The sequence below is a fragment of the Marmota marmota genome, unplaced genomic scaffold (genome assembly GCF_001458135.2).
Source record: "Marmota marmota marmota unplaced genomic scaffold, marMar, whole genome shotgun sequence".
Lineage (NCBI taxonomy): Eukaryota > Metazoa > Chordata > Mammalia > Rodentia > Sciuridae > Marmota > Marmota marmota.
The window spans coordinates 22,284,115-22,308,399 of NW_026000026.1; the positions used below are offsets into that span (position 1 = coordinate 22,284,115).

Sequence of the window (24,285 nt, forward strand, 5' to 3'; positions counted from 1 at the left end):
TATATATATAAAAAACTGAGATTTGAACACGGGGGGGGGGGAGCTCTACCACTGACCTATATCCTCAACCCTTTTAAAATTGTAAGACAAAGCCTAGCTAAATTACCCAGGCTGGCCTCAATCTTGTGATCCTCCTGACTCAGTCTCCTGAGTCGCTGGGATTACAAGTATAAGCCACTGTAACAAGCCTCAAACATTTTCATCTGGGAGGAAAAGTGACCCTGTGCTCCCTCTTGTATTTCTCAGACTTAACCAAAACACAAGTGGCAAGTTTATGCTTGGACTGCTAGGTTTTGAGAGGTGGTGAGGAGCCAAATTGTAGGGGAAAACTGCTCCTTACCCGCCCATTGCTGGAAATAGAACCCAGGGCCTACCATATGTTAGGCAAGCACTCTGCAACTGATCAACATTCCCCAACCCAAAATGGGGGCATTTTTGAAGAAACAATGATACAAGGCCAAACTAAATTCAGGGGCTCAACGCTGATTCAGTTTGAAAGAAAGCAATTTTCTCCCCACGCTCTCTTTGCTTTCACCCTGTTTCCTCAGGTGTTTCAAAGAGACAGTCTAGGCCTTATCTAGCCCACTGTCCCCACATGGCAGGGAAATCACAATTTTTATTCTATCCTCCTACCCCTGTAAGGTCTCTTCTCGCCGTCTCTTTTATACGTTTTCCCCTTCGTCTTCCCCCTCGGCTGACAATCTGAAAATAACCGTTTTATCCTACCGCCATTTGGACTAGGTTGCCTTATGGCGACCTTGACAGCCATCGGGGTGGGAGGCCGGAGGGGGTGGCGGTTGGCTGTGTGTGGGGGAAACCTTCAGATGGCTGCAAGGAGGCGCCACCAGCAGGGTACCAGGGCTGATCTCCACTCAGGTAGGAGTTCTCTGAAAGATTGACAGACAGTGCACCAACTGTCTTTGACCTTACGCTCTGCCCCATCTCGCGAGATTTCGACGACGATCTAGTGGGGGGGTCCAAGGCGCCTCTCTGAGTGGGGGATGGGAATGTCTGTGGCGCAATCATTGCGCGAGATTGAGCCACGGCCGCAGAGGCCCTGCTTAGATCTCGCGATACTTCTCTGTCTCAGTTCTGGAACTCCGGGCAGTTTCTCGCGAGAGTCCGTGCCGAGAGCTCTGGGAGACCCCATGTGTTTGTGTGTGTGTATGTGTGTTAGTGAATGTGAGTACGGGGAAGCATCGGCCGCCATTTCAGGGAGCTTGCCGACGCTGTCGCAGGGGTGGATCCTGTGCTGCCGAAGCCGCCGTCCTGCTCCTACGTACGGGTTCTTCTAATCCCATTGTTTCTTTTAGATTCGCTCGGGCCTAGTCGCCCTCGGAGCCCGATATACGGGCTGGGCGGTACCGCGGCCTGGGCCTAGGGGCTTAACAGTAGCAACAGCGGCAGCGGCGGCGGCAGCAGCACTAGCAGCAGCAGCGGCGGCAGCAGCAGCGCAACTGACTCGGGACAAGTACTACAGGCACCCAAAAGGCCGCACAGGTATGGGGGGCGTCGTGGACCTACGTATTTTCAGAGCTTTCCCAAGGTTTGCTGCTTATCGGTGCTCAGAGGCACTTCTGGCGGTTTTTAGCGACTGCCAGGATAGGGGGTACTTCTGGCGAAATAGACTCCATTTCGGTGGCCGCGCCCTTATTTTCTGGTCGGGTATTGTTCGTATTCGTGGTGGGGGGCAAGGACCCTAGGGAGACCTGGGGCAGATGGAGTCCTGTCCCTTTGAGGCCTGCGCCGTCCGCGACCTCCCAACATGGCGCCAGTCGAATGCTGCCTTGGTACACAACCCCTCCCAACAGAGGGAGTTTCCCTTGGCCCCTAAAATGGCAGCGCGGGTTTTGTGCCGAAGGAGGCGCTCTCTCTGGAGCCTCTGATTTTAGGGGTTCATTGCAGGGTTTTAAAAATCGGTCAGTGAAGTCTTTTCATGTGTTGTAAGGGGCGTTTTAGATGGGCAAGCCAAGCCTGATAAAATGCGTGTCAGTTTAGTCATTGTAGGGCTTTGAAGGATTTTATTAAGTTTTGGAGCGTATCGGCCAAGAAAAAAAAAACAACCTAATTGAAAAATGTTTATTCATAGGATTGTCTTGTTCTTTCCTAGGCGTTTAGAGAAAATGGCAGACGATATTGATATTGAAGCAATGCTTGAGGCTCCTTACAAGAAGGTGAGAAAAAACATGTCGGTGAGGTCTATATATTTCTTAATTTAGCATTATTCACGAAACTACTGCTGAAATGTAAACTAACCTCCCCGGAGCCCTCTTGATTTATCTTATCAGAGATGCATTACGTGTAACTTACAAAAGTAAATATATGCTATTGATGTAATAATATTGTGCAGTAGTTTCACTTCAGCGTGATGAATAAATGCCCATCTATCTCTCTTTGTAGACTTGCCTAACGATATCTCACCTCTACTCCCATGAATTCACCTTTGATTCCAGTGTGAACTGTCAATCATAAGGTAGTAATTGAGTGACTTATCGCTGTACCGTGGTCCCCTAGGTAAAATGACTCAACTAAGAATTACCAGTTCCAGTTTGGTATAGCAAAAAGGTGAATGTAGTGGTTTGGGAAAATAGCAGGGGTCCAAGAATAACAAAGTATAACCAGTCTATGGCAAGTAAATCTTTTAATAAGTCTTTTGAGAAGAAATGGGTGAGATTTTTAAAAATTTATACATATATATACACACATAATATATAAAAGACTGGTGATAGTAAATCTTACAACAGGCAGGTGGAGATCTGCTTCTCAGTTAATAATTATAAAATTCTTGGATCCCTGAATAGAAATTTAAAAAAGAAAAAAAAAAGGCAAAAGAGGCAGTATCACAGCTTAGAGTCACTTGATGACTGTTTTACTGTTCTCCATATTGTTTTGTTTATAATTAGTCCCTGCCATAGTTTTTCACACTTAAAAACTACAAAGGAATTATTTTGGCTATAGTATGACCCATTTCAGTAGCACAGTAAAAGTAAGCTGTCTTTTCATTCTTTCACCCAATTGGTGGTGAAAACATCAGTATGCATGCATTATCACTGGTGTCACAACTGTAAGTTAGCAGTTATGCTCCTATAGCTGATGTGATCAAACTTTAAAATAAACATTGCGCTAAACCTTTTAAAAATAAAATAATACATTTGTTTTGGAGTGTGTAGCACGACCATGTGGTACCTTTTGGATGAATTCTGATAACTTTAAATAGTGAATGTAGTTTTGTAATGTTTAGACTCTTGAAGAGCTGCTTTCTGTTTTAATGTTAAAATTCTTGTGTCTTAGTTTAACGTGGATGTAATTCCATGTAAACAGGTATGGAAGTAGGAAATGTTTAGGTTGGACTGGTGGATTATTAATTAACTTTCGTGGGTTCTTGGGAGTCAACATTACTAAAGCAGTGTGAATCCCTGTTTGCTTCAGGGCGAGATGTGTGACAGAGGTGGCATCAAGCTCTTACAGTCCCAACCCTCCAACGGAAATGGGCGAAGATCTCAGGAATGGCATCGGTCACAGGAAATCGATAGTGGCTGGCTGCTAGCATGGCCACTTGGGGCTTAGGCAGAAATAGAGCCATGGTACTGACGAAAGGGACCATAGCACTTGGAATAAAACTCAAAACAAGACTTTATTCATATTTTATAGAAATTACATTTAACCACTTCAGCATTGTAAATGTGGATAACTTAATACCTAACTATGTAAGAAAGTAAAATTTTAACATGTTAATGTGGAGAGATTTTTATTTTTGTATCTTGATGACTTAATTGTAAGCAACAAAGTGGTTATACCATCTAAATTTTTTTATAGCCTTCCATGTTAAACTATAAATAAGTAATTAGTTTTAAAATTGTTTTGTATTTTCTTATTCCTATTCCCTTTACCCTTTGACATCTTGAAATGTTACCACTACGTCCTCATGATGTTCTTCTATCAACCCTGCTTAGGATGAGAACAAGTTGAGCAGTGCTAACGGTCATGAAGAACGTAGCAAAAAGTAAGTTTTAAGAAGGGACCTGGGGGGTGGTGATGAACTTTATGTGATTGAGGTCTTAAGTTGTGTTTCTGTGGCTAAAGCATCAACTGAGGTTCTCTTCTGATACTCTTTTTCCTTAGAAAACTGATTCTTTACCTTTTGGGAAGAGTAACTCCTTGAGGATAGACTATGGATTCTTTTGCCTAGATTTCAGGATATTGTGGTTTCAGGGAACATCTGGATACCTTCCCTTTCAAGTCCATTATGATAATCTGGTTAAGAGTTTGTTTTAAGATGGGTGTGGTGCCACCCACCTATAATCCTAGCCACTTGGAGGCCAAGGCAGAGGATTGCAAATTTGAGGTCAGCCTGGGCAACATGGCAAGACACTACCTCAAAAAAACAACAAAATGAGCTAGGTGCTGTGATACACGCCTGTAATCCCAGCTACTTAAGAGGCTGACGCAGGAGGCAAATTCATGTTGGCCTCAGCAATTATTTTGAGACTGTCTCAAAATAAAAAGGAGTGAGGATGTACCTCAATGGTAGAATGCCTCTGGTTTAAATCCCCAGAACCCAAGACAAAAGATTCCTGCATTAGAACTTTTGTTTGTTGTAAATTTCACTTTGGCTTAATATTTGGTGATAATGTTGATAAAACTATTTGTTGAACTTAGGAGACAGAGGTAATATTAGAAATTTTATAACCAGGCCATGGGCAGTGTCCTGAATCATTAAAGGAATTCTCCTCCTTGCTGTCTAAAGGCAGCACTTTTGGTAGTGATGAGATAGCATACATAAATACTACTTAGGCATTTTAAACTGCAGTAGATTTAATAGTGAGAATGTACTTTTGAAAATTATGAGTATTTTAAGCAATTTTGGGGAGTATATATGTAACCCATTCTAGAAACTTGCTGCTACAGACTGTTAACAGATTAACTGGATCCCCTTTATAAGGTTGGAGCCTATCAGTTGTTGAAGTTTCCTTTCAGTTCTAAGGTTAGTGATTCTTACACGTGCTGTGGTCATGTTATGAGCATTAAAGTTGTTTCACTAGCCTGTTTTTATATGTTAAAGCATTTTATCAACATTTCTGACCCCATAATGTATAATGAAAAATTACCATGTTTGTATAAATTTGTCAAAATAGGCTGTACTGTCATGTATAACTAAAAAGAACAAATAAAAAAAGAAAAATATTAAGATGGCCACTTAATTTGATTCTTTTTGGCTCTTTTTCTCCTAAGAGCTCAAAGTGCTTCATAACTACCTCAGTCATCCTCACAACAGCTTTGTTAGGTAGGTTGATAATAATTTCATAAAATAGATGAGAAAATTTTTGGATTTGGGTTTGCTGGGCCAGTAATTCTTTTTATAATGCCCTTAAAATAATGATAGTAATAGATAATTTGTGGAAAACATCGTTTTTCCTGGTACAGGCTTATGTGGTAATAATTTAGTTTCTAATTTATCACAGGTGAATGTGGGTATCAGGTTGGGTTTCATCTTGATTGTATGAGATAACCAGCTAATTATTTCAGGGTTTATGTCATCTGGTTTTAAACCTTTACAAAAGTTATGTTTTCTTAGTGTTTCTGATTTGAGTTTTTGAATCAAAAAACCCAGGAACAGGTTTCTGTATTGACATAAATTATCCCAAGTAGATGTCATACCTCTCAGCAGGTAAAAGCTATGATTTTATCTTAAATGTCAAAAGGATGAGGTCATACACTTTAGGATGCAGACTTTTATTGTACCATTTTCTGAAGTTACCCCTTGCCCCTAATGTCATCTAGAGTTTATATTTGTTGTTGTCCTGCATCTAAAATCTTCAAGGCCAGCAAGCTTTTATAAGGAAATCAAGCATCAGGCTCTGCATAAATGGTATTTAGTGGCCTTAATTTAATGTAATGTAAAGAATCCTGAGGGCTGGGTGTGGTGTAGTACATGCCTATAATCCAGTGGCTTGGGGGCTGAGTCAGGAGATTCCCAAACTTAAAGCCAGCCTCAGCAACTTGGTAAGACCCTGTCTCAGAAAGGACTGGGAATATGGCCCAGTGATTAAGTGGCCCTGGGTTCAATCCCTGCTACCAAAAAAATTAAAAGTCCTGAGGGACTAAATAAGAAGAATTGGTAATTTAATTGGCCATATGATTCTTTGAGGGAGGCCTGTTTCCCAATACTCTTTTAAAACCTATAAAATATTTCTCTCAGAATTTCTGTCCTAAATTAAATCTGGTTGTATAAATGATACCTTTGTTTAGTCAGGAGCTTTTTAAAAAATTTTTTTCTGAAGGAACTTTATTTTTCAAATTTGAATATAAAAAAATTTTGCCTTTAGGAAAAATTGTCTTACAAAGGAAAATGCTGCTTTGCATTTTTCCACCCTAAAACTGTGTTTAAAAAAGCCACTGACTCTTGATGTAGTTCTTAATAAGGTAATATGAAAGTTCCCAGTGAGAAATAGTCCACTGTGTTTCTTTTTTAAAAAATAGTGTTTCTGAACATGTAACACTTCATTGTATCCCAGTAATAAAAGGAACTGTTTCATATAACACAAAAGGTTACCAATTAGCTTGTTATTGAAGAGCTACACTCCTGAGTTTGGCAAGACCTCAAAATATGCTTTGTACAGTAACTTAAGTACCTGAGGTTGCCCTCATGGAAGTATTTGTTAGTGTAACCAATTTTGCAAAGTATAAACTGGCATCTGTTCCTTTCAGCTCAAATTAGAGAACTACTCAAAAAAGGATAACAGTAAAATGACACAGTTGAAATATTTGGCTACTGTGGTGTGGATTATCTATAAATTTTGGGATAAATGACTTTTCTATTTTTTTTTCTTATTTTCCAGAATACTTTGCATTTAAAATTTAGATCTTCTTACATGGAAGAGGTCAAATCCAGTTATAGCAAAACACCTTTACAGCAGAGGCCATATAACCAAAAAGTCCAAAGGCCCAGACCAGTGGACCATTTACTTCAATGATGTTCAGTACAAAATTCCACTGCCACTAAAGACTTTGGAAAGTCCCATTTAAGTTGTAACAGGATTTGACTATTAGTATGGATTTTGATAACAGTTCTTTAGTTAACCTAACACGTATTCTTTGAAGCTGGAATTTGTTACAGAGAAGTATACTGGTTTCTTATATAACTTTTTGTCTGGACTTTTATGTAGAAGATTATGTTTCCTTAATGTCTTAGTACATTGTTGTCTTTTTACCTGTCGGGGGTTGCCTTCAGATGTGGGTGGGAACTCATTTACAAAAAGTCCTAGGAAGATCTTAAGTTAAAATTAGCTCTCTGATTTTTGAAGTCTTGTCTTTGGCAGAGTACATTTTGGGGTCTGTGAGAGATCAATATAGAGGTTGGCTACCTGTGCTATGGGCCATCTGTGAAGAGAGAAAAAATCTATTAATAGTGTCTTTTGTGGGGAATAAAATACTTTTTATCTTGTCCCCTAATTTGAATTATGTATGGTTATAAACACATACTTTTGGTTTTAACCATCTCACAGAATTTTGTAAGAGATAGTGTCAGGTTTTTGAGGCAAAATGGAATGTTATCTGTTGCCCTTCTGGGCATTGCTTTGACTTCTTTATAAAAATGAGTGTAGCCTAATTTTCTGTCATGTGCTGCCTAGCATATACATTTCTGACAGTCAGGTGGATTATCTTGAAATTTTAGACAAAGTTTCTGCCTCCTTGGAAAGCTCTACATCTCCTTGTGATTGGAGTGTGGGTTTCAAGATTCCAGAAGGTGGGTGTCTTCATTTTCTATTTTCAATGCACTCTAAGGTGACCTGCTTATGGGTTGGTTCTCTGAAGCGGACCTCAGTTGCTCTTATGCTAACTACTTTGATAAGGACTCAACAGTTAATTAAATTTCCAGATAATGATGTAGCATTCTCAGTATTCAATCTATAAACCACTACACATGGACATTTTAGTGGAATAAATTTTATTTTGAAATGTCTTTTAATTTATATTGAAAATCTGAAGGCACCTCTAATTAGATGATGACACAGATATAGATTGTAAGATTTAATTATGAAATGAAGGGTAGAATACTGTGAAGAATTTTGAAATGAACAGATATATACATAACGATTTTTTTTACCTTTCAGAGTTTGAGATTTTATAGATTTGTGAAGGTCAAGTTGATTATTTTATTGCACTCCACAGGCTTGTGTAAACTGGTGTAAAAATGGCATTCTCCATTTTCTGGTGTATTTATTACAACTTTAAATTTTAAGTATTTTAAATGGTCACTTGAATGTCTAATAGTTTCAAAGTGCATTCAACTGCATTAGTTCTAAGTGTCCTATGTTATTGTTACTTTATGAAAAGCAAAATGTTGATGCCTATGTTGCCCTTTGAAAGTATAAAATGTTCTGTAAATTGTTTAAAAATGGACTTAGTATTATGAAAATTTTTATGTGAACAACTACTATTACTCATGGATTTATTGTAACTTGATTTTAGTACTTTACCTTGTGGATTATAATAATGCTTATTAGATGGTTAACATGAAAGTTTTACTAAAATGCTCAGGTTTTTCTTGTACCTGGCAACTAGTCCTATTTCTCGTTAAAGCTGTAGCTGACTCAGGAAATCCTTGCAGTTCCTGCTCTTAAAACACTATGGCTCACAATACATTGATTGATCATTTTCAGTTATAAGGCAAAGATGGGGGTTAGTGTTAACCACATCTAGAAATTTTTTTAAAATATGATTATGTATCATTGTATGATAGTTAATAGCAAAATGAGTTTACAAAAGGATAAAAATTCTGAGTGTTAAAAAAAAAAAGCGTATTTTGGTGGGGTTTTAAAACAGCAAGATAATGATGATTTGTTTTCTTCTCAGGAGAAAAAAAAGCAAGAGCAGAAGTCGCAGTCATGAACGAAAGCGAAGCAAAAGTAAGGAACGAAAGCGAAGTAGAGATAGAGAAAGGAAAAAGAGCAAAAGCCGGGAACGGAAGCGAAGTAGAAGCAAAGAAAGGAGACGTAGCCGCTCAAGAAGTCGAGATCGAAGATTCCGAGGACGCTATAGAAGTCCCTAGTATGTAACTATAATTATGATTTTTGGTTGGAGGGTCATTCTCTGGGTATTTGGGGAGCAATTTAACTTGAGATTTGACTTAGGAGACTTTATTTTTCAGTAAGTGGTTAAAAGTATTAAAAATTAAGGATGTTGGCATTAAAGATTAGAAAAGCAAAGGTTCAATGTTTGAAGAAATAAATGAAACTTCTATTTTACCAGGTATACTAGCTTATTTTCTGTCAATCTAGCTAAAATTCTAATTGTATGCCCATCAAAGTTAGACAGAAGCACTATCATGCTTGAAAAAAGAAAGATTAAAGGTGTGTGAGCTATAAAATATTCTTTATTAAATATATAAGATTTAAAACTTAGGTGTATAGATTACAAATGTGATTAATTAATTAAGTTACTCTTAAGTTACTGGCTCTTTCCAGCTGAAACTACAGATAATTTATGAATTTGTTACATGTGCTCCTTGATAAAGATCATTTGTTAGGCTCATCACACATTATTTTTAAGCCCTCTTTAATAGTAGTAAGATACTCTAAAAGTGCTTTGAAGATTAAATCACTACAGGATATTTGATGTGGTTAAACAAGTCGGAAGGAAGTTAAAAAATACCTGTATTAACTTTGGAAAGACAATTCTAAGAATGAATTGAAACTACTAGTAATCCTTAATGCTTTGTTGTTATTTCCTATTTAATCACAGTTATAAACTATATGAGTTATACATACTTTCCGTTTTAAATTTTGAATGATTGAGAATAGAATTTAGAGAGACCTTGAAACAGTCCTGGTTCTTTTGAAAGATACTTAGCTCTCTTTTTTTCTTGTCTTTTAAGAAGGAACTAACTTGGAGTAAGCTGATAATGAGTAATAAATGAGATAGTAATGTAAAATTACTTAAGAGTACTTCCTGGAATTATGGAATGTTTTGATTTGAAGGCACTTGGAGTTAGTAACAGATTTCTGATTTGGATCTTTTCATGTTTAATGAATTGAACTATCTGTTTTCTAGGTTTCTCCAACATGCCTTTTTAATATAATTTTTCACTATCTGAAAATGGACCATAAAGCTATTTTAATTCTAAATGCTGTATTAAAATTCTTTGCTTTTTGTCCAGTTCCTCAAGTTTATTGTATTACTAAAATGGGAATATATAACATCATTTTGCCAGAATGAACCAAATGGAAGAAACTGTTTCTAATTTGAATGCATATTTAATTTCTGCTTATAATCCTGATCTTAGTGGTTTAAAATTTAAATTTAAAATTTGTTTTGGGTTTCAGATGATTTTTAACTATGGAGGCTATCATGGAGATTGATTCAGAATTAAAGGGAAAGGAAGTAGTGTATAGATTCTTTCTTGAATTTTAATTTATCCAGAAAATATATATTCTCAATTATCATTTGTCTGAATTGGAAAGGACCTTTCTCATTATAAAAGAATTGTATTTGGAAGTGCTTGGTTATTATAAGTAGAAGTTTTCATGAAAACTAAACCAAACGTGTTTCGTGGCCTCTTTGTTTTTTAATATATATATTTTTAGTTGTAGTTTGGACATAATATCTTTATTTTATTTGTTTTTAGGTGGTGCTGAGGATTGAACCCAGCACCTCACACGTGCTAGGCAACCGCTCTACGCTGAGCCACAACCCGAGCCCCTCATGGGCTCATTTAATTTTGCTACTCTGGAGTAGGATAGCAGGATGAGCACTAAAGTATATATATCCAACTGGTCCCTATAAGTTAGCTTCTTGTTTACAAGGCACAAAAGTTACCAATTTTATAAAAGCCACCTAATATCTGTTCCAAAATACTTTTTTAATTCATGAAATTCTCAGATTTTCTGAAGAGTTGGTAAATTGCCATCACACAATTTTTATGGAATGTTTTGTTACAGAGAACTGAAGTACAGTGCACTAAGGTGTGCCTTTGTGCTGTGTAAGACTATTGCATAGATAAAATTCTAGTGACTATGTAAGGAATTTTTCCCTTTTTAGCTGGGTGTGATGGCACATACCTGTAATCCCAGTGACTCAGGAGGCTGAAACAGGAGTATTGCAAGTTCAAGGTCAGCCTTAGTACTTTAAGCCAGTGCCCTGAGCAACTTAGTGAGACCCTGTCTCAAAAAAGGCTGGGGTTATTGCTCAGGGGCAAAATGCCATTGGGTTCAATTCCCGTTTTGAAAAGAAGTTGAAACAAAAAAACTTCTATATATTCTATATGTATATGTAAAATTTTCATATGTGCTCTCAAGAAAGTATCTACAAATGGATTCTTGGGATCTGCACACAAAATAGTTTAAGTTACTGCTGGTGTGAGGAAAGTTCAGAGGGATCTAGTTTTACATGTGTGCTTTTCAAGTCTCAGGAATATATTCATATATATTTTGAAAAGTGTATGCGAATGGGTGCAAACATTTTCAGAATCTTAAATATTTGAGGCTGTAACCTATGGTCTTGGCACCTCAAAGTGGTCCGGGATGGATAAATATAAGGGCAAGCATGCCTGGGAAAGAGTTAAGCTTTTTCAAAGTCTTTTTGTTTCCTCTTCATACTTGAGGTGGAAAACAAGCAGCCTAACAATGTAAAACTTGCTGGAGAGCGCATGAATGCGATCTTAGCAAGACCCTAAACCTGTAACTAGTGTAATTTTGTGTTTCCTTTTTAGCTCCGGACCAAAATTTAACAGTGCCATCCGAGGAAAGATTGGGTTGCCTCATAGCATCAAATTAAGGTTTTTAAACATACTTCTGAATTGTTTAAATTGTTTTTCAAGGAACTTCTGTGATTTACATGTTTGGAGTAACTTCTGAAACTTTTTAACTTTGCAGCAGACGACGTTCCCGAAGCAAAAGTCCATTCAGAAAAGACAAGAGTCCTGTGAGGTAGCTGTTGTCCCTTTTTTTTTTTTTTTCCCCTTCTTTTAAACTTATAATTTTATATGGGTTTTGCCAAAATGAGAAAAGGGGCGGGGAGAAACACTTTTGCAGTTCTTGTTACTTCTAAATTTAAGCCCAATAATTTGGATCATGTTATATATGTTGTTTTCTTTAGTAGTATTAATACCTTGAAGTCAACGTGAATTGTCATGTGAGTTTTCAGTAGCTTTCATTTTAATTTCGTTTATTTAAAAAGCGTGAAATACTATTATGATGTGTAGATAACTTATTTGAGTTAACAGAATTTTCAGTAGCTAAAGAAAGGTTCAAAAGACTTGACTAATTTTTGTTATTAGTAAATAAAGAAAGAGTCAAAGTAGTTGTGTTAACAAGTTTTAAATAGCTCTACTTTTTAAATCTTTTTTGTTATGAATGGATCTTTATTTTATTTGCTTATTTATATGTGGTACTAGGAATTGAACACAGAGCCTCACATGTAGGAGGCAAATGCTCTCGCGCTGAGCTACAACTCCAGCCCCAGTAGCTCTACTTTTCTGAATTAGGGCTGGGGATATAGCTCAGTTGGTAGAGTGCTTGCCTTGCATACATAAGGCCCTGGGTTCAATCCCAGGCTATTCTTATGCTCAGATTCTCAAAGCTTTACATGGATTATTTGTCTCCTAAATAAAAGTCCTGTCAAGTATGTCATTTAAAAAAAAAAATATTTTTCTGTGGTGTTGAGAATCAAACCCAGTATGCGAGGCAAGCACTGCACCACTGAGTTACAACCCCAGCCCCCAAGTATCATTTTTGTTCAAGGAAAATTTTTCTGTATAATAGCTTTTTTTTTTTTTTTTCTAGTACCAGGGATTGAACTCAGGGGAACTTAACCACTGCGCCACATCCCTAGCCCTTAATTATATCTTAGAGACAGGGCTCGCTTAGTTGCTTAGTGCTTCACTGTTGCTGAGGCTGGTTTGAACTTATGATTCTTCTGCCCCATCCTGGGATTATAGGAGTGCACCACCATGCCTGGCTGTGGTAGCATTCTTTCCTGTCATTTCTAACTTATCTTTAAAAAAAAAGGAGTATTATTATTATTTATTCTTTTTTTTTAGGTGGACACAATATCTTTATTTTTATTTTTATGTGGTGCTGAGAACAGAACCCAGGCATGCCAGGCGAGCACGCTACCACTTGAGCCACATCCCCAGCCCTGGGGAGTCTTATTTTTTAATATATATTTTTTCGTTATAAATGGACACAATGCCTTTATCTATCTGTTTATTTATTTGTTTATTTTAACGTGGTGCTGAGGATCTATTCCGATGCCTCACGTGTTCTAGGCAAGCACTCTACCATTGAACCACAACCCCAGTCCTAAAAAAGGAGTATTGTTTAAACTTTGAGTTGATTGTGTGTTTTTGTGGATTATAGTTACACTGCAGAATTTAGGATTTGATAAAGGTCTTAATGATTATTAAATTTTCTTTCTAATAAAACATTTTTTTAGTTGTTAGTGGACCTTTATTCGTGCTGAGATGTGAACCCAGTGCATTACACATGCTAGACAGGTTCTTTACCACTGAGCCAAAACCCCAGCTTCTAGGCTTATAACTTTAAGGATTAAGTGAGGACCTAGATACTTTGGAACAGAAATATTCTTTTGGGGGACAGGGTGTATGACTGAGCCACATCCCTAGCCCTATTTTGGATTTTAGAGTTGCAGAGTGCTTCTTTCAGTTTTATAGGATAGCTTTGAATACATGATCCTCCTGTCTTAGCTTTCCAAGCCACTAGGATGACAGACATGTTGTCGTGTGCCGGGCCAGAGATATTCTTTTTAAAAAATATTTTTTAGTTGTATATGGACACTTATTTATATGCAGTGTCGAGAATCAAACCCAGTGTCTCACACTTGCTAGGCAAGGGTCTACCACAAACCCAGCACCCAGAGAAGATCTTAATAGATATTTTTCCTTTCAATTTGTGAAAATTTAGTTTTATCTGTTGTGCTTTTGTTTTTTTCTATTGAGCATTTAGAAGTATGTTCTGTATTTATGCCTTTTTCTTATTGATACTTGTTAAAGTAATTTCCTCTTTTAATTAAAAAAAATTAAATATACTTGTAGATGGACAGAATGCCTTTTTTTAATTTATTATGTGGTGCTGAGGATCAAACCCAGTGCCTTACACATGCTAGGCAAGTGCTCTGCCATTGATGTGTAGCCCTGGCCGATTTTTAGCTTTTGATTTAGTTATGATTACTGTTTCTGAGGTCTTCAATTATTTCAAAAAATCATGATTCAGATGCTAAACTTGTTGAATTTTATAAGCTTAATATAATTAAATGATAAACATTCAGCTAGCTTACTTTGGTAAAATAAACTAGCTTTCCTTACGTGAAGTACTTTTTATCATTTGTGGTTTTATTATTTTTGTCTTTATCCTTTTTGATTTTTAAACAATTTAATGGCCTTATGGTTTTGTTGTGGGGAAACATCCACTATACAGATTTTGCATGTCTGGTACTTGTCGTCAGGGTTTGTATTACTGTCATTAAACTGTTAAGTTGAGTTACCTTTTAATATTGTAGAGAAATGACTACTTTGAACATTGTAAGTCAAGTGGAGGTCTGTCCTGATAGAATGCAAAATGTGATTAGAAGATACATTTAGGGGGCTGAGGATGTGGCTCAAGCAGTAGCGTGCTTGCCTGGCATGCGTGCGGCCCGGGTTCGATCCTCTCAGCAACACATACAAAGATGTTGTGTCTGCCAAAAAAACTAAAAAATAAATATTAAAATTCATTCTTTCTCATTTTCTCCCTCTCCCCCCCCACCCCTCTCTTTAAAAAAAAAGATTTAGTTATTCTGTTGAAGGAATTGGGTCACATGGAAATGAATTACAGACATTGTGTATAAAAAAAATTTAGTAAATATGGACTTGGACATAGGTATTAATTTTGATAAAAGTTTATTCTGCTTACTGAGAATGTACTTTTAAAAAAATTACTTGAAAAGAACAAGTTATAAAGTTAATTCTGTGTTCCTTATTCTTAGGGAACCTATTGATAATCTAACTCCTGAGGAAAGAGATGCCAGGACAGTTTTCTGCATGCAGTTGGCAGCAAGAATTCGACCAAGAGATTTGGAAGAGTTTTTCTCCACAGTAGGAAAGGTAACAACCTTTTTAGGGAGGTCAAGTAGTAGGTGGAAATTGGAGTGCTTTAAAAATTAGCATTATGGCAGGTAAAATGGAGAAAACATTTCATGAGATTTATTTTTGTTATCCTGCCCATAAATAACTTTTTCCATATCTGTAAGTTGTGGTGTTAGAGTTAATGTAATTGCCCTTTCATCAAAATGCTTAAATAGTGCTTGACGGTCAGGTAAGTGGGTCATCAAGATATGTGAAACTCTGGTTTCTTTTATTTTGGGTACTAGGGATTGAACCCATGTGTGCTCTACCACTGTACGGTATTCCCAGTCTAATATTTTGATATTGGGTCTTGTGAAATTTTTTTTTTATTTTTATGTGGTGCTGAGGATCGAACCCAGCGCCCTGTTCATGCCAGGCGAGCGCATTACCGATTGAGCCACATCCTCAGCCTCTGGTCTTTTGAATTTGCTAAGGGTCTTGCAGAGTTGCTGAGGCTGGCTTTGTTTGAACATGGAGTTTTCTTGCTTCAGTGTCTGCACACCTTGTGATTACACCTGTGCACCACTGTGCCTTCTGAGAAAATGTTTTGATTCCCAGTCAGTGAGAAAATAAAAAAACGGAGGGGTTAGCTGAATGGAGGGTACTTGTAGTCATATCACTTGAGAGGCCAGACTGGCAAAATAACAAGCCCCTTCTGGGAAAAAAAAAAAGAGGAAAGAAAGAAAGAGATTAAGGGTTGATCTGAGTATTAGAGACCATCCTTAGTATGCATGAAGTCTTGGGTTCGCTCCTCAACACAAAGAAAAAAAAATAGAAGGCCAATAATCCTTGAAATTTATCACTTTTTTTGTGTCTCTGTGCATGCCGCAATTTGAAGTCAGGGAACTTTTATTTCTTTGTATTTTGTTCCATCATCAATGCACCTTGTTTTCTGAATACGTATTTTACATTCCTGTGTTTGTTTCTGTGGTACTGGGGGTCAAACAAAAGGCTGACAAAGTAATAGACAAAGTGTTGTACCACTGAGTTGTAGTCCTAAATCTATTCATGTAATTCATGCCTGCTTTTGAAATAATTATATTCATATAGGTCACAGTGCATTATTGCACAAGCAGAATTCTATTAAATGTGTATTTTCTTTTCAGGTTCGAGATGTGAGGATGATTTCTGATAGAAATTCAAGACGTTCCAAAGGGATTGCCTATGTGGAGTTTGTCGATGTTAGCTCAGTGCCTCTAGCAATAGGATTAACTGGCCAGCGAGTTTTAGGAGTGCCCATCATTGTACAGGCATCACAGGTAATTTTTTTCTTAAGAATTGAGTTACTGATACTGGAAGCCTCCTAAATCTTGCTGAAATGATATTATGTCCTGATGAGGTTTTATATACATTAATCATCACATTACCTTGAGTCAGATGATATTAGGTTGCTTTATTGAAACTTTGTTGTGACTCCTGTGGTATACTGTGTTCTTAACACCATATTCGTGCCACACACCTGTAATCCCTGTGAATCAAGAGGCTGAGTTAAGAGGATCACCAATTCATAGTCATATTGAGCAGTTCAGCGAGGCCAAAAGAAAGTTGGCAAGACCTTGTCTCAATAAAAAGGTCTGGGAAGTGATTCAATGGTAGAGTGCCTTTTGTTTAAATACCTACTAACCCCCCAATAAATAAATAAATGCACCTTAATCTAAGTTACAAACATTCATTTCATTAAAGGCTGGGTGCCATGGTGCAAACCTGAAATCTCAGCGGCATCAGAAGCTTGGATTACTATTTTAGCAAGACTCTGTCAAAATAAATAGGGGTGGGAATATTGCTCAGTTTTAAGCATCCCTGTGCCTGATATTTGGTACAAAAAAATAAAAAGGCCTAAAAAAAACTTAGTATTGAGAATCTTGAATGTATTTTCTTAAGAATGTATTTTCTGGCTGGACTCTTGTGGCACATTCCTGTAATCCCAGTAATTTGGAAGGCTGAGGCAGGAGGATCTCAAGTTCAAAAACAAGAGAGGTAGGCAACTCAGTGAGATCCTGTCTCTAAATAAAATACAAAATAGGGCTGTGGATACAACTCAGTTTAATTCCTTGCCCCTGCAAAAAGGTAGTACTTTGGGGGCCCAGGAGTGCTGAAGGTTACTTGTAATCCCTGCAGCTCAGGAGGCTGAGGCAGGAGGATCACCAGGTAAAGCCAACTTACCCAGATCTTGTTTCTAAATACATATCTGGCAATGTGGTTGAGTATTTAAGTGCCCTTGGGTTGTTCAATCCCTGGTACAAAAAAGATAAATGAATGTTTTCTTTTCACATGGTATGATTTTATTTTTTTTATTTAAAGACTTTAAAAAAGAAATTTTTAGCTGTATAAGGACCTTTACTTAATTTATATATGATGGTGGGAAACCCAGTGCCTCACATGCTAGGTAAGAGCTCTACCACTGAGCCACAAACCAGCCCTAAAAAAGGTTTTAGTTGTGATGGACACAGCACCCTTATCTATTTATTTATTTATTTATTTATTTATTTATTTATTTATTTATATGTGGTGCTGAAGATCAAACCCAGTACCTCAACACGTGTTAGGCAAGTGGTCTGCCACTGAGTTACAGCCCCAGCCCTAAAAAAAAAAAATTTGAGGAATGTCTTTACTGGTGGCTGGGTTGCTCACACCAGTGAGGTATGAAGGGAAAAGAAAAACGAATCTTCTATCATTAAATAGTAATATATTTTTACTGTGAAAATACATGCTCATGCAAAATTTTTTTTTTTTTTTTTTTTGAATAGAGTAGTTTGAAACCATTGGTTACAAGATTCTTTTGAACATAAGGGTTTTTTGGGGGGTTGGGTATTTGGGATAGAATGTGGTAACACTTTATCTCTGAACTACAGACCAGCCAATTCCCTTCCCCCCTTTTGTGAGACAGGTTCTCACTAAGGGCTTAACCCTTCACTAAGTTGCTGAGCCTTGCCTTGAACATGAGATCTTCCCACCTTAGCTTCCCAGGTGACTGGGATTATAGATGTTTACCATTGCTCCCAGATTAGGTAAAATGTAAAAATCTCATTTGAAGTATTTTTGTTTAATATTCAGTTTATGATTTATTGATATCGCACAGTATTTTGAGTATTCCTTTGTGGAAATGAATTTACATTGATATTTTAGTTATTTTGTACACAGAAAAATCAGGATGCCTAAATCTAGTGATTATGTATTTTGAAACTATCCTTAGGATTCAGTACTCTATACATACTGAATAAGCAACCATTTTCTGTTGCTAGTCAGCTTTTTTTTTGGTGGAGGGTTGAACTGGGGTTTGAATTAAGGGGCACTCCGCCACCGAGACACCTCCCCATCCCTATTTTGTATTTATAGAGAGGATTTCACTGAGTTGCTTAGCACCTCACTTTTTCAAGACTTGGCTTTGAACTCTATGATTCTCCTGCCTCAGCCTCCTGCAGCTTTTTCTTTTCATGGCAAATACGTTAAAATATTTTGTGGAATACGCTAGAAGAACAATGGCCAATCTTTTTCTCCTTTAATCCTAAATGTGTGAATCAGGGTCACTTTTCAGCTGAGCTGCATCCCAATACTGTGTGTGTGTGTGTGTGTGTGTGTTTTGAATAACTTCATGTAGTTCTGATGATCCACTTTGGTGCCTCACTCGTGCTAAGCATTTGCTCTACCACTAAGCCAGAAAACCAGTCCTTCTAAGCACCATTTGAGACAGACTTAAGTTAATCACTAAGTTGGTTAAGTTGGTCTTGAGCTCATTTATCCATTTTGAGCTCAGTTATCAGCCTCCTGAGTCATCTGAAGTTGTTTGCTTTTCAATTACTGAAATACATTCATTACTCCATAAGTCTTCAGTTCATCAAAATTACATAATGCTTTTGAAGTTGCGTACAAACTTGATAGAGTATGTCGTGTCTACTGTTAACTGTTAAACTGTAGGTATAGCCAACTTACTTGTTAGATTCATTTTTACCATTGTATTATATGTTCTTTTGTATTCTTGATTATTAATCCTGAGTAATGGTCTTTATAAACTGGATAGGAAAATAATCATAGGTTGGCTCAGTTGCAGAAAGCTTGCCTTACTTAGCACACCATGTTGTTTTGTTTTGTTTTTTTTAAAAAGGCATTCCGTCCATCTACAGTTACCAAAAAATTTTACAAATAAATAATCCTAGCTCAAGTTATTTGTCAGAATGAATAAGAAGAAACCCAGTAGCTGTATGTGAATAAAACTGTGACCTCTCATACTAGTTTGTGACCAGACAAGATCCTTGTTTCAGAATGTAAAATGTAGTTTTATGGTGGATTTAATTTTACATATGAAATATGGATTTTGTGTATTTCTGTGTGTGGTGGGGTGCCAGAGCCTTGTGCATGCAAGGCAAGCACTCTACCAACTGAGCTATATCTCCAGCCCCTTGCGTATGAAATATGGTATGAGCTTTATATATGATTTGCATATACTTAAGTTGATTTTATTATAAAACATACATTTCAGCTATTATTAAGCATTCAGTTCAGTGCCATTAATCATGTTTAAAATGTTGTACTATTACCACTATGTGTCATCAGAATGTTGCATAACATTGAACAGAAAGTATATTCTTTACCCATAATTCTCTGTTTTCTTTCCTTAGTTTATGGTAATCTGTAAACTGCATTCTGTTTCTGACTTTTTTTCCGTCTAAAGTGATTTATAGATTTTTTTTTTAACTTGTTTATTTAGCATATTTGTATCTCTAATCTTGGCTGTGGTTGTTATTGAGCATGTCTGTTCAACCTGATGTATTAGCACTGTTTGTTATGGATTTGTTCATATTTTTCTTGTAGGCAGAAAAAAACAGAGCTGCAGCAATGGCAAACAATTTACAAAAGGGAAGTGCAGGACCTATGAGACTTTATGTGGGCTCATTACACTTTAACATAACTGAAGATATGCTTCGGGGAATCTTTGAGCCATTTGGAAGAGTAAGTACAAGTACATCAATGGATGTTTTAGAAGTTCTTTACCCAAATGTAGTACATAACGATTTCTGTATGTAGAATTTGTTATTCTAGGGAATCAATTTTTTAAAAAATCATTAAGAATAAATGGTTATGCTGTGCATTTTTAATTAGATCATATTTTGTTTTGGGAGGTTTTCCCCCGTACTACAATTCTAGTGGTATGTGGAGAAGCTTCTCTACTACTAAGTTAAGTAATTAAATTGTTTCTGACAGAATCAATATCTTACAATGGACAAACACATGGGGGAGAGAGAATGTACTATGGATTGAACCCACAGGCTATCACAGCTACTTTTGCAACCCTTTTTATTTTTTTTATTTTTAATCTTTCTGTGTTGCCAAGGCTGTCCTTGTATTTGTGCATTGCTGGGATTACAGGCATGCACCACCGCCCTTAGCCTAATATTAATCTTTTGGGGGGGTTGAACCAGGGTTTGAACTCAGGACATTCAACCATTAAGCCACATCCCCAGCCCTATTTTGTATTTTATTTAGAGATAGGGTGTCACTGAGTTTCTTAGATCTTAGCTATTGCTGAGGCTGGCTTTGAAATTGTGATCCTCTTCTTTCAGACTCCTTAGCCACTGGGCTTACAGGCGTGCATCATGGCATCCAACTTTGAATGTGGTTTTTAAATTTGTTTATCAGCCCACCACCATATGGCATCCCTTTATGAAGTTTTTAAAAAATCAGTCATAAAAGGCTTGTTATTGTTGGGGGTGCTTTATTGGAATTGTAGCAGTGCCACTATCAAAGTGTACATTTTGCTCAGTTATCACAACACAAAAAGGTTGAAACCACCAACCAAAACACTAAATAATATAATATAGGTATTATATTTGAATTTTTCTTTGCCCTTTTTTTTTATATGGGCAGCTTTTAGGCACAGTTTTAATTGTTATAATTGACAAACCATGAAGTTAACTTATTTAAGTGAACAGGCTAATGATTTCTAGTATATTTGGTGTCCATTAATCACTATATTCAGTGTTTAGCCTATTGAAACTTTTTTTAAAAAATAAGTGTCTGTAGGCAGGCATGGTGGTGCATGGGTGTAATCCTAGTGCCTTGGGAGGCTCTGGTAGGAGGATCTCAAGTTCAAAGCCAGCCTCAGCAAAAGCAAGGTGCTAAGCAACGCAGTAAGACCTTATCTCTTAATAAAATACAAGAAAATTGCTGGGGGTATATGGATCAATGGTTGAGTTGTCCTGAGTTCAATCTCTAGCTTTCCCCCATCCCCAGTATGGAAAGGACATAGAATATTTATTTTGTTTCCAACATCTGATGTTATTTTAGAAAGGCCTTAGACTTTTTTTTTCCCCCTGAATAAAAAGACAATTATTTTACTTGGCATTGGGAATCAAACCCAGGCTCTACAATTTGGAAGTTGTGTGCTGTGCCTATCACAGCAATACTCACAACTACTTAAGACAATCTTAATTTTATTTCCACCCTTCAGTGTATAACTTCTTGCTTAACGAATTTTCTAGAGTTGCTTTTTTTTTTTTTTCAATTAAGGGTTATGAGAAGTTTTCAGTTTTTTCTATTGGGAGGAGAATTTTTTGAATTGTCTATGTATACTATGCTTTTTTTCTCTTGTTGACTTAAATAATTATGACATTTATTTTTAGATTGAAAGTATCCAGCTCATGATGGATAGTGAAACAGGTCGCTCTAAGGGTTATGGATTTATTACAGTAAGTAATTGACATGTTAACATATGAACTATATGCGTGTGATTCTCCCCCTTCCAGGAATGTAGATGTAGTTACTGTTTTCAAATTGCTTAAATTTGGTAATAGTAGTCATTTTCTTTTCATTTTTTATTTCCTTTTTTGACCACACCGTTAATCCCCAAGTCTCTTGCATGGTAGGCATGTATGTGCTCTTCCACTTATCACCAACCCTTTTTATTTCTTTGTATGTTACTACTTACTAAGTATACTAAATCTCATCATTAGGAGCTTTTCTATTATTATTATTATTATTATATCTGATTTTTTAAAATATGTGGTCAGTTTGCTTACCCAGATCTTTATGAAAGCTGTTATATCATTCTGTTTCTCTTGTGTCCCATTGTTTACGATATCTTGTTTCACTTAAAATTCTTTTTAAAATTCATACATACCTAACAACCATGTTTGCCTTATTACAAGCGATTGTGGCTAATCATGATAGCCCAGTTCTAATAGGATTATTAAGTGTTAATTGGAGTAATGTAGAACCGATGTGTTTCTACTTTTTCATATGTGTGTAGGGTGCTGGGCTTATAACCAAGGGCCTCATACATGATGGCCAAGTGCTCTACACTGAACTGTATTCTTAGGTTAAAAAGAGGGGGCATGCTGGGCATGTGACTCATTTGTTACATGTCTCTGGGTTCAATCCCTGCTACCAAATAAATAAAATTCATATGTCTATTTTAGTCCAACTCTACCTTAATATATTGGTGAAAGGAGAAAAGCTATTTAGAAAATGTAGTACACCCGAATTGTGTTTCTTAATAACATCAGCATGGTTATCCTCTTTCATTTTTCAAAAAAAAGGAGTTATAGCTGGGTGTGGCCCATGCCTTTAATCCCAGTAGCATGAGAGGCTGAGTCAGGAGGAGTGTGAGTTCAAAGCCAGCCTCGGCAACACCGCCTTTAGCCTGATATTAATCTTTTTTTGGGTGGGGTGTACCAGGGTTTGAATAGGAGTTTTGTTAAGGGAATATATTCAGATTTTTCTCCTGTAATTTGTATCAGATTTGAGTATTGTATTCTAGGTAATAAAATATTCAGTAATTTAGAAGTACAAGGCTTATTTTGAGTTTGGTCTGTAGAACCGTTTTTAATAGAAGACTTAAATTTTACCAAATGATTCATGAACGTTCTATTGTTGTATAGTTATATAAATTAGATTATATACATTATTTGGCATATTTGTATTAAATGGTTGATATCTTTTCATTTAACTAGCATATACAATTATTATGATCTGAGTAAGCATAATTGTTATTTTCTAAAAGTAATTAAACCCTGGGATCACATCCCTAGTCTTTATAATGTTTGTTTGTTTGTTTGGGGGGCATCGTGGGAATTATAGTATGCATCTTTATGCCTGGCTGAAATTTTTTTTAATATTTATTTTTTTTTTAGTTTTTGGCAGACATAACATCTTTATTTTATTTGTATGTGGTGCTGAGGATTGAACCCAGCGCTGCATGCATGCCAGGCGAGCACGCTACCGCTTGAGCCACATCCCCAGTCCCTGAAATTTTAATTTCTCATTGTGTTTTCCTTCATGAGTGGAAAAAAATCTTATCAACATTTTAAAAATAGGCTTGGGGATATACCTCAGTGATAAAGCATCCCTGGGTTCAATTCACAGGGGTCAAAAAAATTTAAAAAATCATTTTGGTTTTTGAAAATTTATTTTTCAAATTTTGTTATTAATATCCCATATTGCCAACTGTAAAATAATATCTTTTCTTTCATTGAAATTATTTGTCAATAAATTTTGATTTTAATTTGTATAATTTTAAGGTCTGATCTGTTACTTAAATCTTGAAATCTATTTCCCTATCTACCTGGTAGTCATTATTGAGTATATTTATTAGGGTTATGTGTATGTGTATAAATCAAATGTTGTGAATCTCCTCTCCTTTCCCTCCCCAATTGTAGTTTTCTGACTCAGAATGTGCCAAAAAGGCTTTGGAACAACTTAATGGATTTGAACTAGCAGGAAGGCCAATGAAAGTTGGTCATGTTACTGAACGTACTGATGCCTCTAGTGCTAGTTCGTTTTTGGATAGTGACGAACTGGAAAGGACTGGAATTGACTTGGGAACAACTGGTCGTCTCCAATTAATGGCAAGACTTGCAGAGGGTATGTTTCTCGTGGTGTTTGTCATAATTTTTTACAGGTGTACTGATGAAAAACTAGTATAGTTTTAGGTATTATACCTTTTCTTATTTGTGACTTAGGTGAAAGTGGTAGTATGGATCCAGAAAACATTTTTTTTTTTTTATTAAAGAGAGAGAGAATTTTATTTTATTTTATTTTTTTTATTTTTTTTTTTTTTTAAATATTTATTTATTTATTTATTTTTAGTTCTCGGCGGACACAACATCTTTGTTGGTATGTGGTGCTGAGGATCGAACCCGGGCCGCACGCATGCCAGGCGAGCGCGCTAC

The 24,285-nt window shown here is 36.5% G+C and overlaps 1 protein-coding gene across 11 annotated transcripts in view; it reads left to right on the forward strand.

Annotated features, from left to right (window-relative positions):
- Positions 1-1,113: 1,113 nt before the first annotated feature.
- Rbm39 (RNA binding motif protein 39) overlaps positions 1,114-24,285 on the forward strand; it is a 33,304-nt gene continuing 10,132 nt past the window's right edge. For 2 of the 11 annotated variants that reach the window (XM_015481167.2, XM_015481173.2), the window contains exons 1-10: positions 1,147-1,500; positions 2,111-2,174; positions 3,954-4,003; positions 8,857-9,051; positions 11,874-11,927; positions 14,983-15,100; positions 16,228-16,380; positions 19,931-20,068; positions 21,739-21,804; positions 23,773-23,977. In XM_015481167.2, the coding sequence (XP_015336653.1) occupies positions 2,124-2,174; positions 3,954-4,003; positions 8,857-9,051; positions 11,874-11,927; positions 14,983-15,100; positions 16,228-16,380; positions 19,931-20,068; positions 21,739-21,804; positions 23,773-23,977 (1,030 nt within the window). In that variant the 5' untranslated portion in view covers positions 1,147-1,500; positions 2,111-2,123. The other 9 variants (XM_048811050.1, XM_048811056.1, XM_048811049.1 and 6 more) reach the window with 9 other exon arrangements.